General features: G+C 44.2%; 1 protein-coding gene across 1 annotated transcript; it reads right to left on the bottom strand.

Moving 5' to 3' along the window:
• Positions 1–312: 312 nt before the first annotated feature.
• Positions 313–10,143, bottom strand: snrpa1 (small nuclear ribonucleoprotein polypeptide A'). Its single transcript, XM_079997781.1, has 9 exons — positions 9,996–10,143; positions 9,118–9,265; positions 8,185–8,263; positions 8,019–8,065; positions 7,435–7,537; positions 6,973–7,052; positions 4,703–4,778; positions 4,412–4,505; positions 313–575 (listed from the first exon to the last, which is right to left on the bottom strand). Exons 1-9 carry the CDS (start codon positions 10,075–10,077, stop codon positions 436–438), a joined length of 849 nt encoding a protein of 282 aa, XP_079853907.1. The 5' UTR covers positions 10,078–10,143; the 3' UTR covers positions 313–435.
• Positions 10,144–12,345: the final 2,202 nt, after the last annotated feature.

Below are 12,345 nucleotides of genomic sequence, written 5' to 3'. Positions count from 1 at the left end.
AGTATTAATGTTATTAGTGGTGCATTTAATGTTGTGGCTGTGTATCATCAGTGTATATGTAAAAGAAAATTATTTTCACATATTTTCCTGATTTTACACTTGAAATTGTTCGCGATTTAGTGTCTTCCATTGTTTCCAAGTATATTTCTCAGTTTTTTAATTATCATTTATTTGGTTCTGATGTGACTTCTCTCTGGGGATGAATTGGCTCCTTTACAGTGAAGAAGTAATAAACATTGAATAAAAAGCTTCTTTCTGAACAGAGCTGTGAACAGTTTAATAAAACAGCCAAATGAAAAGTACACATTTAGAACGTAAAAAAAAGTTTAATGGCATGATTTTAAGTAAACAAATACCAAAGTGAAAATAAAAACAAAAGAATTAGTGAACAGAGTAAAAACGTATCTACAGAACACCGTCTGGACGCCACACGGTTCAGGAACCATTCACCGGTGGATCTTCATCCATCTCCTCATCCTCATCTCCCTCCATGTCCTGCTCTTCCCCTCCACCCGGCGGCACCGTGTCTCCACCGTCCTCCACCCCTTCCTCTTCCTCCTCCACACCAGACGCTCCTGGAGGAAACAATAAAAGTGTTGTTTCCGGGTTTAAGCAAGTATTAACATTCTTAATTTCTACACAAGTAGAGTTAAACCGTAAAAATAAACAGTATCATATGCAACCCACCGCAGTAAAACCCGCATTTTCCAGGAGCAGAGAAATAAGTTGAAAAAAAAAAAAAAAAAAAAAAAAAAAAAGTTCTAGAAGGAAAGTTAGATTTTTCTAGATTCGTGTTCCTTTGTGTGTTTTTAAATCTCTCAACATATTTTCAAAACCGAGTTTGATTTATAAATAGATAAATGTTAAACCGTGGAGTTAAATATTCCCATTAGATAACATGGGGAAACAGTTTCCTTACCGAGACGCTGAACAACACCGATCGATGGTTTCCTTTAAAGCGACCGTCCAGGTGAAGATCATTCATCCATATGTGATGTGAAGTCACAATGTGAAACGCTTTTGATAGAATTCAACCTTTAAATCGTACTACTTTTACACATACACGGAGCCATCGTTGTAGAGGGAGCTTGTACCAAGAGAAGAAATCCTGACGTCACTTCCGTAATAAGACGAGGATCCGGTTTCACTTGTCTGTGAAAACTTTCGTCTCCGTGTTGTTATGCATTAAGAGAAGCAGGTTGAGGAAGACCTTGAGGAAGAGGTTGAGGAGGACGTACAGAGAGACCGTGGAGCTGCAGATGGAGCGGGGGGACACAAGACGCTTGTGGGAGGGGCTGCGAACAATAACTAACTACAAGAGCAGCTCCTCCCCAGCCACGAGTGTGGACGCCTCCCTGGCCAACCAACTGAACTCCTTTTATGCGCGGTTCGAGTCTGGCAGCAGCACCGCTAGCTCGCCGGCTAATTGGAGTTACACCGCTGGGGACGAGCGCGCACTCTCAGTGTCCGTGCACGAGGTCAGGAGGGCTTTGATGCGGGTGAACACCAGGAAAGCTGCGGGTCCAGACGGCATATCTGGACGAGTACTGAAGACCTGTGCTAACCAGCTAGCTCCGGTGTTCACCACAATATTCAACATCTCCCTGGCTGAATCAGTGGTCCCATCCTGTTTCAAGAGGTCCACCGTCGTTCCTGTCCCGAAGATCGCCTCTCCAACCTGCCTGAATGACTACCGTCCGGTGGCCCTCACCTCGGTGGTCATGAAGTGTTTCGAGAGGCTGATTAAGGATTACATCTGCGCCTCCCTCCCCCGCACCTTGGACCCGTTGCAGTTTGCGTACCGGCAGAACAGATCCACGGATGACGCGGTCTCCCAGGTACTGCACACCACGCTCACGCACCTGGATGGCCAGAAGGGGGCCTATGTGAGAATGCTGTTCATTGATTATAGTTCAGCTTTCAACACCATAGTCCCCACCAGACTGGCTGTCAAGTTGATGGAGCTAGGATTGAATGGTCCGCTGTGCACCTGGATCCTGGACTTCCTCACAGGCCGCCCCCAGGTGGTCAAGGTGGGGAAGTACATGTCAAGCTCCCTCACCCTGAATACAGGATCCCCCCAGGGCTGCGTCCTCAGCCCCCTACTGTACTCCCTGTACACACATGACTGTGTGGCCAGGTCCAGCTCCAACACCATCATCAAGTTTGCTGACGACACCGTGGTCGTGGGCCTGATCACCGACTGCGATGAGAAGGCCTACCGCGAGGAGGTGGCTGACCTGTCACTCTGGTGCCAGGACAACAGCCTCCACCTGAACGTCAGCAAAACCAAGGAGCTGATTGTGGACTTTAGGCGTGGATCACAATCGAGGACGCACGCGCCCTTGTGGATTAATGGGACTTCTGTCGATAGGGTGAGCAGCTTCAGATATCTGGGAGTCCACATCACAGAGGACTTAACATGGACTGTTCACACAGACACTCTGGTGAGAAAGGCGAGGCAGCGTCTCTACCACCTCAGGCAGCTGAGGAAATTCCGGGTCTCGGTGAGGATCCTCAAGTCCTTCTACTCTGGAGCAGTGGAGAGCATCCTGACAGGCAACATCACTGCCTGGTTTGGGAACTGTACTGCCCAGGACAGGCGGGGCCTGCAGAGGGTGGTGCGTTCAGCTGAACGTACCACTGGAACTACCCTCCCCCCCTTGCAGGAGTTATACACCAGGAGGTGTAGTAGCAGAGCCCGTAGGATCATGAAGGATCCTCATCACCCCAACAACGGACTGTTTCAGCTGCTGCGTCAGGCAAGCGCCTCCGCAGTCACGCAGCGAGAACAGAGAGACTGAGACGGAGTTTCTTCCCTCAAGCCATCAGAACTGTCAACGCTGACCTCACCAGGGGTCCTAACTGAGCCATGCACTAGGCTCCACTACCTACTGTACTGTATGTAGCATACTGTACCGCATACTGTGTCACTGTTCAGGGTTGTTCGTGATGCCGTATTGCTGCGCCGTACTGTTGTATACTGTGCTGTATTATCCCAAACACTACCTCACACTATTCACATTCACATGCCACTTTAATTCACATGCCACTTTAAATGCACATATCTGTATATACATAGCCATATTCCTTCAACCTATTCCATTTTATTTCAATTTATTTTTTATTGTATTTTATCCTATATATTTTTTATCTTATTCTATAAGTATTCCACTTACTGTATTACGTTTTAGGAGTCAGTTAGTCGGTCTATTAGAAAGGAATTTTCTACTTTTTATTTTATTTTTGTACTTTTTCCTAGGACTTATTGTGTGCTATCACCGGGTGCGTTGCATTACATTTCACTGCATATATGTATGGAAGTATGTATATGTATGTGACAAATAAAAATCTTGAATCTTGAATCTTGAAACCTATATCATATCGTGGACTTAATCTGACCAGTGCGATAGATCCAACTAAGCGTAAGCAGCGTGTACTGGACTTCATTTTCCGCGATGATAGTCAGTTCTCCGACAGCGACACTGAGAACGACTGCGATGCTGAATCTGATATGACCCCGGACTTGGAGAACATTTCAACGGCGGATTTCAACCTGAATGTGACCATGAAACGGAATATTTTCAAGAACCACCAGAGAAGACCAACAACACACCTGTTGTCGTTACAATGAAAGAAGTTGATGACGTGATGAAGTCCGTTGAGGTTGGTGATGCGGATTATGAACAAGTAGTAATGCACAAGATTCTCAAGTTTACCTGCAAATGCAGTCAGGGCCAAAAGAAAATGAAAAGAGGACCCAAACAGGCTCTTAGGGTGTAGCTGGGGTAGGGTTGGGGTTAGCCCACATAACTCGAAGAACTTTGAAGATATTTGGCATAAGCACATTTCTATATTAAATGACTCTACATTTTGTTGTGTTGTCCACACTTTTAAACTCCTTAATAATTCCTCTTTTATAAAACATGTATATTCTTACTGTTAAATAAAAGCCTTTTTAAAACAAAAGATGTGTGTTGGTGACGCTGTTCAACATTCCCTCAAAACACAAGAACAATGCAGAGATTGCCCCATTCAGCAGGGTGTCAAGTCCCCATTTAGCTGGGTGGCAAGTAGCCATGTGGCTGTGTTGGTCCTCCAACCATTTACATTCTGGGAGCTGGCTGAACAAAGCCAAGTGTGGAGGAAAACTTTGAAGGTGATTATTTCAGAATCAGCTTGCCACACCTTTGTCATTAACAAGTCATAGTTCTAAAAATATATTTGCTTCATTTGCATAAGTGACACCTTGTTTTGAAGCTCTGATTCTTCACTTCCAAATGATGTGGAAAAAAAACCAAAAAACAAAACAAAGAGTCAAAAGCCACCAAATGTACCTAAAGTCTGCAGTGGGTCACATATTCATTAATTCTAAAATGAATCTGGTTCCAATTTGAAAGCAGGTGAGTACCGTGCTGCAGGTCCCGTCCTGGGATGTGTCCAGCCTGAAGCATCCCCTTCAGCCGCTCCACCTCCACCAGTGACGAGGCGTTAGCAATGGCGTTCTGCAGATGAAAAAAAAAAAAACACATCAATAAAACACAGACTCAGTGAACGTTAAAAAGCTCCATCCTTCAAGAAGTCCTCCCTCTCTTCTGGTTCATTGTTCAGGAAGAACGACTCGCTTTACCAAGCGACTCATCAGGAACAACTCTCAGAAAAGAGTGGACCCTTCCACCACCAACCGAACATGGCCGGTCACCTTGATGGCCTCCACATCAGCCTGGGACGGTCCGCTGCGTTTCTTCTCGGGCTGCACAGCGGCTCCGGGCGTGAACCTGGAACAGATGCTGAGTCAGAAACAGGAAAAGCCAGAAGGATGTCGAGCTTCTCACCAGTGTAGTATCTGTTCTCAGTCAAACATTCTGATATGAAGCGTCCGGGGACAGCAGAGCTCAGGACCACCAGGGACCCCAGCCCCCTCCATGACAGGGACTTTAAGCATAACCAGCTGCCTGGTCGTCATGGTGACCAAGGCAACACCTATATAAACATGTATAAACTACACTTCCTCTGCTGCTGTAATTTCTGTGAACAACTGGCTACAGTAGATACAGTGGGGCAAAAAGTATTTAGTCAGCCACCAATTGTGCAAGTTCTCCGACTTAAAGACGAGGCCTGTAATTTTCATCATAGGTTCACTTCGACTATGAGAGACAGAATGGGGGGAAAGAATCCAGGAAATCACATTGTAGGATTTTTAATTAATTGGTAAATTCCTTGGTAAAATAAGTATTTGGTCACCTACAAACAAGCAAGATTTCTGGCTTTCACAGACCTGTAACTTTTTCTTTAAAAGGCTCCCCTGTCCTCCACTCGTTACCTGTATTAATGGCACCTGTTTGAACTCGTTATCAGTATAAAAGACACCTGTCCACAACCTCAAACAGTCACACTCCAAACTCCACTATGGCCAAGACCAAAGAACTGTCAAAGGACACTAGAAACAAAATTGTAGACCTGCACCAGGCTGGGAAGACAATCTGCAATAGGTAAGCAGCTTGTTGTGAAGAAACCAACTGTGGGAGCAATTATTAGAAAATGGAAGACATACAAGACCACTGATAATCTCCCTCGATCTGGGGCTCCACGCAAGATCTCACCCCGTGGGGTCAAAATGATCACAAGAACGGTGAGCAAACATCCCAGAACCACCCGGGGGGGACCTAGTGAATGACCTGCAGAGAGCTGCGACCAAAGTAACAAAGGCTACCATCAGTAACACTACGCTGCCAGGGACTCAAATCCTGCAGTGCCAGACGTGTCCCCCTGCTTACGCCAGTACATGTCCAGGCCCGTCTGAAGTTTGCTAGAGAGCATTTGGATGATCCAGAAGAGGATTGGGAGAATGTCATATGGTCAGATGAAACCAAAATAGAACTTTTTGGTAAAAACTCAACTTGTCGTGTTTGGAGGAGAAAGAAAGCTGAGTTGCATCCAAAGAACACCATACCTACTGTGAAGCATGGGGGTGGAAACATCACGCTTTGGGGCTGTTTTTCTGCAAAGGGACCAGGACGACTGATCCGTGTAAAGGAAAGAATGAATGGGGCCATGTATCGTGAGATTTTGAGTGAAAACCTCCTTCCATCAGCAAGGGCATTGAAGATGAAACGTGGCTGAGTCTTTCAGCATGACAATGATCCCAAACACACCGCCCGGGCAACGAAGGAGTGGCTTCGTAAGAAGCATTTCAAGGTCCTGGAGTGGCCTAGCCAGTCTCCAGATCTCAACCCCATAGAAAATCTTTGGAGGGAGTTGAAAGTCCGTGTGGCCCAGCGACAAAACATCACTGCTCTAGAGGAGATCTGCATGGAGGAATGGGCCAAAATACCAGCAACAGTGTGTGAAAACCTTGTGAAGACTTACAGAAAACGTTTGACGTCTGTCATTGCAAACAAAGGGTATATAACAAAGTATTGAGATGAACTTTTGGTATTGACCAAATACTTATTTTCCACCATAATTTGCAAATCAATTCTTTAAAAATCAGACAATGTGATTTTCTGGAATTTTTCTCATTTTGCCTCTCATAGTTGAGGTATACCTATGATGAAAATAACAGGCCTCTCTCATCTTTTTAAGTGGGAGAACTTGCACAATTGGTGGCTGACTAAATACTTTGCCCCACTGTAACACTGAATTGAGAATATTTTTTAGACCTTTTAGAATGCAAGTGTAATCACCATACAGTTTGTTAAATCCAAGTTCAGTCAACAGACATTTTCTTAAATGAATTCCTTGTTGAAAGGATGAAGCAGCTTTTAGACATTTTAACAGTTTCGGGGCTGTCACAATCAGGACATTTTTCTTGCAAATGTATTATACAAATAATTGAACTTGAGAACTGATACTGTCAGCGGTTTTGGTTTCTACGCTTAAAGTCCCTGTGGTCATCCAGACGGTGATCACGCCACCGCGACGTCAACGTGGCACTGAGGCCCTGCTGTCCCCCGGGAGCTCTCGGCTTACGTTTTGGTTCGCTTGCCAATGTCCTTCGCAAGCTGAGCACCTCGCTTGCCTTTGAACATTTGCTCTGCCTCCTGGCGTTCCTACAGTGACACATTGAGAGTTAAAGTGAAAGTTTTAAGGACAGAACACAGGAAGCCAATCTGAAGGAGAGGTGGGGACTCGCACACTACACACCAGGTCGTAAGTCCTATTTAATGCACCCTGAAACCAGGGTGCATTAAATAGGACATGAAAAGTACCAGGATGTCATCCTACATATGGTGAAATATTGTAGATGCAACCTCTGCACAGGCGAGCGCATCCCAGAATGCACTGTGGGGGTAAGATGTGGTCAAGTCTGCATGCAGCGTCATCGTGACATGCTGAAAGGAAGCAACGATATGACCAAGTAGTGTGTATGTTTTTCCTCAAACTAAAGGACACTGGATGACATGGACAGGCAGCGCAGGCTACACAACGTACCTTCAGCTTGACCTTCTGGAAGTCCAGCACGCGGATCTGTGGGATCTTACTGATCACGTAGAGCCGGTAGTGCTTCTTGTTGGTGACAGGATTCCGCAACAGGCTGAAAAGAGAAACTTTCCATTACAACTAGGCTTGGGTAGATTTATGATTAAATCACCGATCACGATTGACGAGACTGTATTTTTTTTATCCACCAGGAAAAATCAAGAGCATTGAAACGGTGTCAGCGCTGTTTACGGTGTTCTGAAACTGGAGTGGAGAGAGAGGGGAAGAGGCTCTCGCCCGCTCCGCTCAGACTTGTGGTTCAGATCTCACTTCCCCGCTCTATATAGAAATATTGTGATTATAATATAGCAAAATAATCTGAGAGAAAGATTTAGGTTTATTTTATTAGGTTTCTAACTTGTATGGAAAATGAAAAACATAAACCTAATTCAGAGAATTGGAGCGGAGGTTTTTTAATTTCTCCCCCAGACGTCTTTTTTATTTTAGATCTATTTATTTTCATTTGTTTTCATTTGTTCTACTCGTATGAGACAAAATGTTTAAACTCCACGCACAGCGATGGTTTTAAAACGCACCTGAGCAGTGTCAGCGTCTTGACGGAGGCCAGCGAGTCCAGGTCGCCCTGAGGAGGAACACAGTGACGAGTGCAGCGAAAAACCAACTTGAGCAGAGTCACATTCTAACAGCTTCAGTCTTTAAATGAGTTAAGAGAAATACAGTTAATACTAAACAACGTCCTACCAGCTCCTGGATGTTGTTACTGGTCAGGATTAACTCCATCAGATTCGGCAGAGACTGTTCCAGATTCTCACCAATGCGACTGAAACACCAACAACACATCACGAGTGAGCACTCTCAATTATTAGGGCCGAGCGATTAATCTAATCCAAATCAACATTGCAATGTAATGGAACGCAACTTTCAAATCGCCATGGATGCGATGAAAAAACAAAAGACAAATAAGTATGTTACACAATATAACCAACAGGGCTGTCCAGGGCCGGCTCTTTCAATAGGCCAGTGCGTAATGGGGATACTTTCTGCGACTCTCTTAAACCACCCCCCAACCTATAGCAGATCCCGAAGCTCGCTGTTCCCCTGCCGGGCAGGGCGTGCGCTGCTGGCAGAGTTTGGAACACATGTAGAGTCCCGACAGAGCTTCTTCCAGATCACTGCATTTTTTTTATTTAATGGGCATAAAGCTGTCCGAGACCACGGAGTGGGGCTCTGTGTATGTGAACGTATGCAAAGGAAAAAAAAAGTAATAACTCGCTGACTTTCTGCTGAAACACTTCATATTTTTTGAATGTTAATTTTCAGACTCCAACAATCACAAGGCTTGAAGTTCAATCAATCAGTCAATATTCTGTGATTGAAGGTTTTTCTTCTTAAATTCAATAGCTAAATAAAGATATGTTATTCATATCAATTCATGCATCAATTCATCATAACACATGGGCGTGGCCAAAAGGAAAGAGCAGTATATACGTTGACTGTATCCAATGTTGTGTTGTTCATACTATAGAATATATGGAACAAAAATAAATGCATAGTAAGTCGTAATATTGGTCTTAAAAAAAACAAAAAAAAACGCATTTCGATTATTTGCCCAAATCATTCAGTACTATCAATCATGAGCCCATGTCGCACGTGTGATGGTGAGCTGCCATTCACCATATTCTGTTGTTGTTCAGCAGCAGCGTCTTGAGCCTCTTGAGCAGCGGGAACCCGTCCAGTTTCCTGACCTCGTTATCGGACAGGTCGATGGTGTCGAACTGGTCCAGAGTGGCTCCCAGGTTCTCCAGCACCGGGATTTTATAACCTGCGGCAGAGGAAACGACACTTTATCTGAGAAACATCAAACCAGCCAGACATTGAACAAAAGTTGTTTAAATATGCAGCGAACACAAGCGTGAAGTCAAACAGGGCAGCAGTGACATCTGCGAGACCCAAAGCAAGGGAAATGACTTTTGAACAACCATAAGGAAACGTTCAGCTGTGTTGCTGCAATGTCAAAACAAAGCAGGATGTCTGCAGGTATCAGAGTCCAGTTTGATACTGAGACACATTTTTAACCACCATCTTGTCGGTCAGTACTTAATAACGAGAGAAGTATGAGGTAGAACAGACGGTTGCGATTAAGCGTGAAATCATAAACCTGACAGACAGCGAGGGAAGAGGAGGGAAGCGGCCGGTTAAGCTGAGTGATGAGGAACCTTCATAAATCTAACTAGTAAAGTACTACTACCTATTTACTAGTTAGTACTACTACTAACTACAACTTTACTAGTTAGTAGTTGTACTAGTAAAGTACAGGGATTTTCTTGTCGATTCATCTATAGGTACAAGGTAAATATCAGGTTCAGGTTTAAAGTTTAATTAAATGAGAATCAGAAGAATTCGACTGATTTTGACCAAATAAACATATGAACAAATTTCAACTTCTTTGAATGTTTAAGACAGAACATCAGTAAAACTGACAAACACCTTCTATCCCAGTATGACCAGAACCAGGGCCGTAGGAAGGACAGAACCAGAAGCCCGCTACTTACCCCTCAGGTCCAGCTCTCGGTCCCGGACCGGGTTCGTGTACTGAGCGGCCTGCTCGATCAGCTCCGCGGAAAGCTTCACCATGACGCCAACGAGCTCTGCAGCGAGAGAGAAAAAGCCGCTGAAGCGCGTTTATTCCTGTGCGCTGCTTCCGCTGGACCACGCTGCCGCCCGGAAGTCGTACCAAACTGCTGCCGGGGCTTCATAGTGCGCCCCCTGGCGAGCGGGGGGATATAGAAACGTACACATTGATTTCAATGATAAAAAATATAATTTTATTATGTTTTAGCACAAATCACAAATTATTTAAATAATGCATAACTTAAAATACATTTGTGGAAATCTTTGTATTCGTTTTTGGTTTGTTTGTTTTTACCCCAAATGATAAAATAATGTGTTTTTACTACTTTATGAAATATAAAGTAATATAACCATTGGTATTATCTATATTACTGTTAATAATAATCATACAAATATTGCTATTGCAATAATTAACATTTAATTATTAATCAGTCATATAAATGAATGTAAATTCATATTAGTATGAAAAGTTTGATGTGTCTGCTAAACTCCGAAATTTAATGTAATATAATTAAGGTTGAGAGGAAATGAAATGATTTTAAACTAAACTAAAGAACAACCTTTTTGTAGTGCGCTTAAGGTTTCTGCATGAACTGTGCAGTTTGCTTCTTCATGGAGGACGGTGGCTGCGGGTGGACTCTGACCCGGTAAGGGATAATGGATTCAATTTTTGACTACCCATCACAGTACCCTAACCCTACTGTGACCCTAACCCCTAAGCCAAATATTCTTCTCAAAAATATCGTTATTACACAATTGCACATCAATCCTGTGAGAATGTGCTGCGGTTTGCACGTGCTGAACGGCCTTCTGCTGTTCTTCTAGTTCTGTACGTCTCTCCAAATCTGTTTTCTCAAAAGACAATGGAAAACCAAAAACAATATTTAGCCATTGTAGCTCTGTGGCAATAAAGGTTATTTTTAATATATAGCGGGGGTATAGTCAGTCTGGTAGATTCCATGGGTGAGAGGGCATGGGAAGTGGCAGTGAAATCTGTGGATGGGCCCGGCAGGGTGCTGGCGTCCTGTTCCACCGTGGCTTTGAACAGAACCTGATGTGGACTGTTCCATTTTAGACCCAATCAAGAAGAAGGATGCGGGTGATCTGTGACTTGAGTTAGTGACCATCTAAAAGAAAATGGAGTGGGGCTTGTCGCCAATTCACTGGTCTGCCCACTGACCATGGTCACTAACACGAACCGCTGGTTACTACCACAAGGTGCGCTGAAGATAGTGGTCTGGACCAGTTAGTGAGTGGTCTGTGGAGTGGTCCTTGTGAGCCATCGCATGGTCCTGGTGGTCCTGCTGTGGTCCTGGTGGTCAGTCTGTGGTCCTTGTGGTCCATCTGTGGTCCTGGTGGTCCGTCTGTGGTCCCGGTGGTCCATCCATGGTCCTGGTGGTCCGTGCATTTCAAGATTCAAGATTCAAGATTTTTATTTGTCACATACATATACATACTTTCATACATGTATGCAGTGAAATGTAATGCAACGCACCGGTGATAGCACACAAAAAAAATAAAAATAAATAAAAATTCTTTCTAATAGACCGACTAACTGACTCCTAAAACGTAATACAGTAAGTCGAATACTTATAGAATAAAATAAAAATATATAGAATTAAATAAAATACAATAAAAATAAAATGAAATAAAATGGAATAGATAGAAGGAATATGCTTATGTATATACAGATATGTGCATTAAAGTGGCATGTGAATTAAAGTGGCATGTGAATGTGAATAAAGTGAGGTAGTGTTTGGGATAATACAGCACAGTATACAACAGTACGGCGCAGCAATACGGCATCACAAACAACCCTGCACAGTGATACAGTATGCGGTACAGTATGCTACATACAGTACAGTAGGTAGTGGAGCCTATGTGTATGGCTCAGTGAGGACCCCTTTGAGGACCATTTGTGGTCCTGATGGTCCATCCGTGGTCCCTATGGTCCGTACGTGGTGCTGGTGGTCCATCCGTGGTCCTTGTGATCCGTCACGTTGTCTGTCCGTCCATCCGTCCGTCCGTCCGTCCGTCCGTCCATCTATCTGTCTATCTAGCTAGCTGTCTATCTAGCTCTCTGTCCGTCCATCCATCCGTCCGTCCATCCATCCATCCATCCATCCATCCATCCATCGTTGGGATCTGGAAAAACTGATCCCTCCCATGTCAGTTGATGTGTGGAGCTTCCTATATAAGATGGAGACGGGTGTGATGCAAAAAGGACCCTTTATTCGTGCAGCGACAAAGACCAAGACACGAGCCAAAAGC

This window comes from Zeus faber (assembly GCF_960531495.2).
Source record: "Zeus faber genome assembly, chromosome: 3".
Classification (NCBI taxonomy): domain Eukaryota; kingdom Metazoa; phylum Chordata; class Actinopteri; order Zeiformes; family Zeidae; genus Zeus; species Zeus faber.
This window is presented reverse-complemented; position numbering and strand designations above follow the sequence as displayed.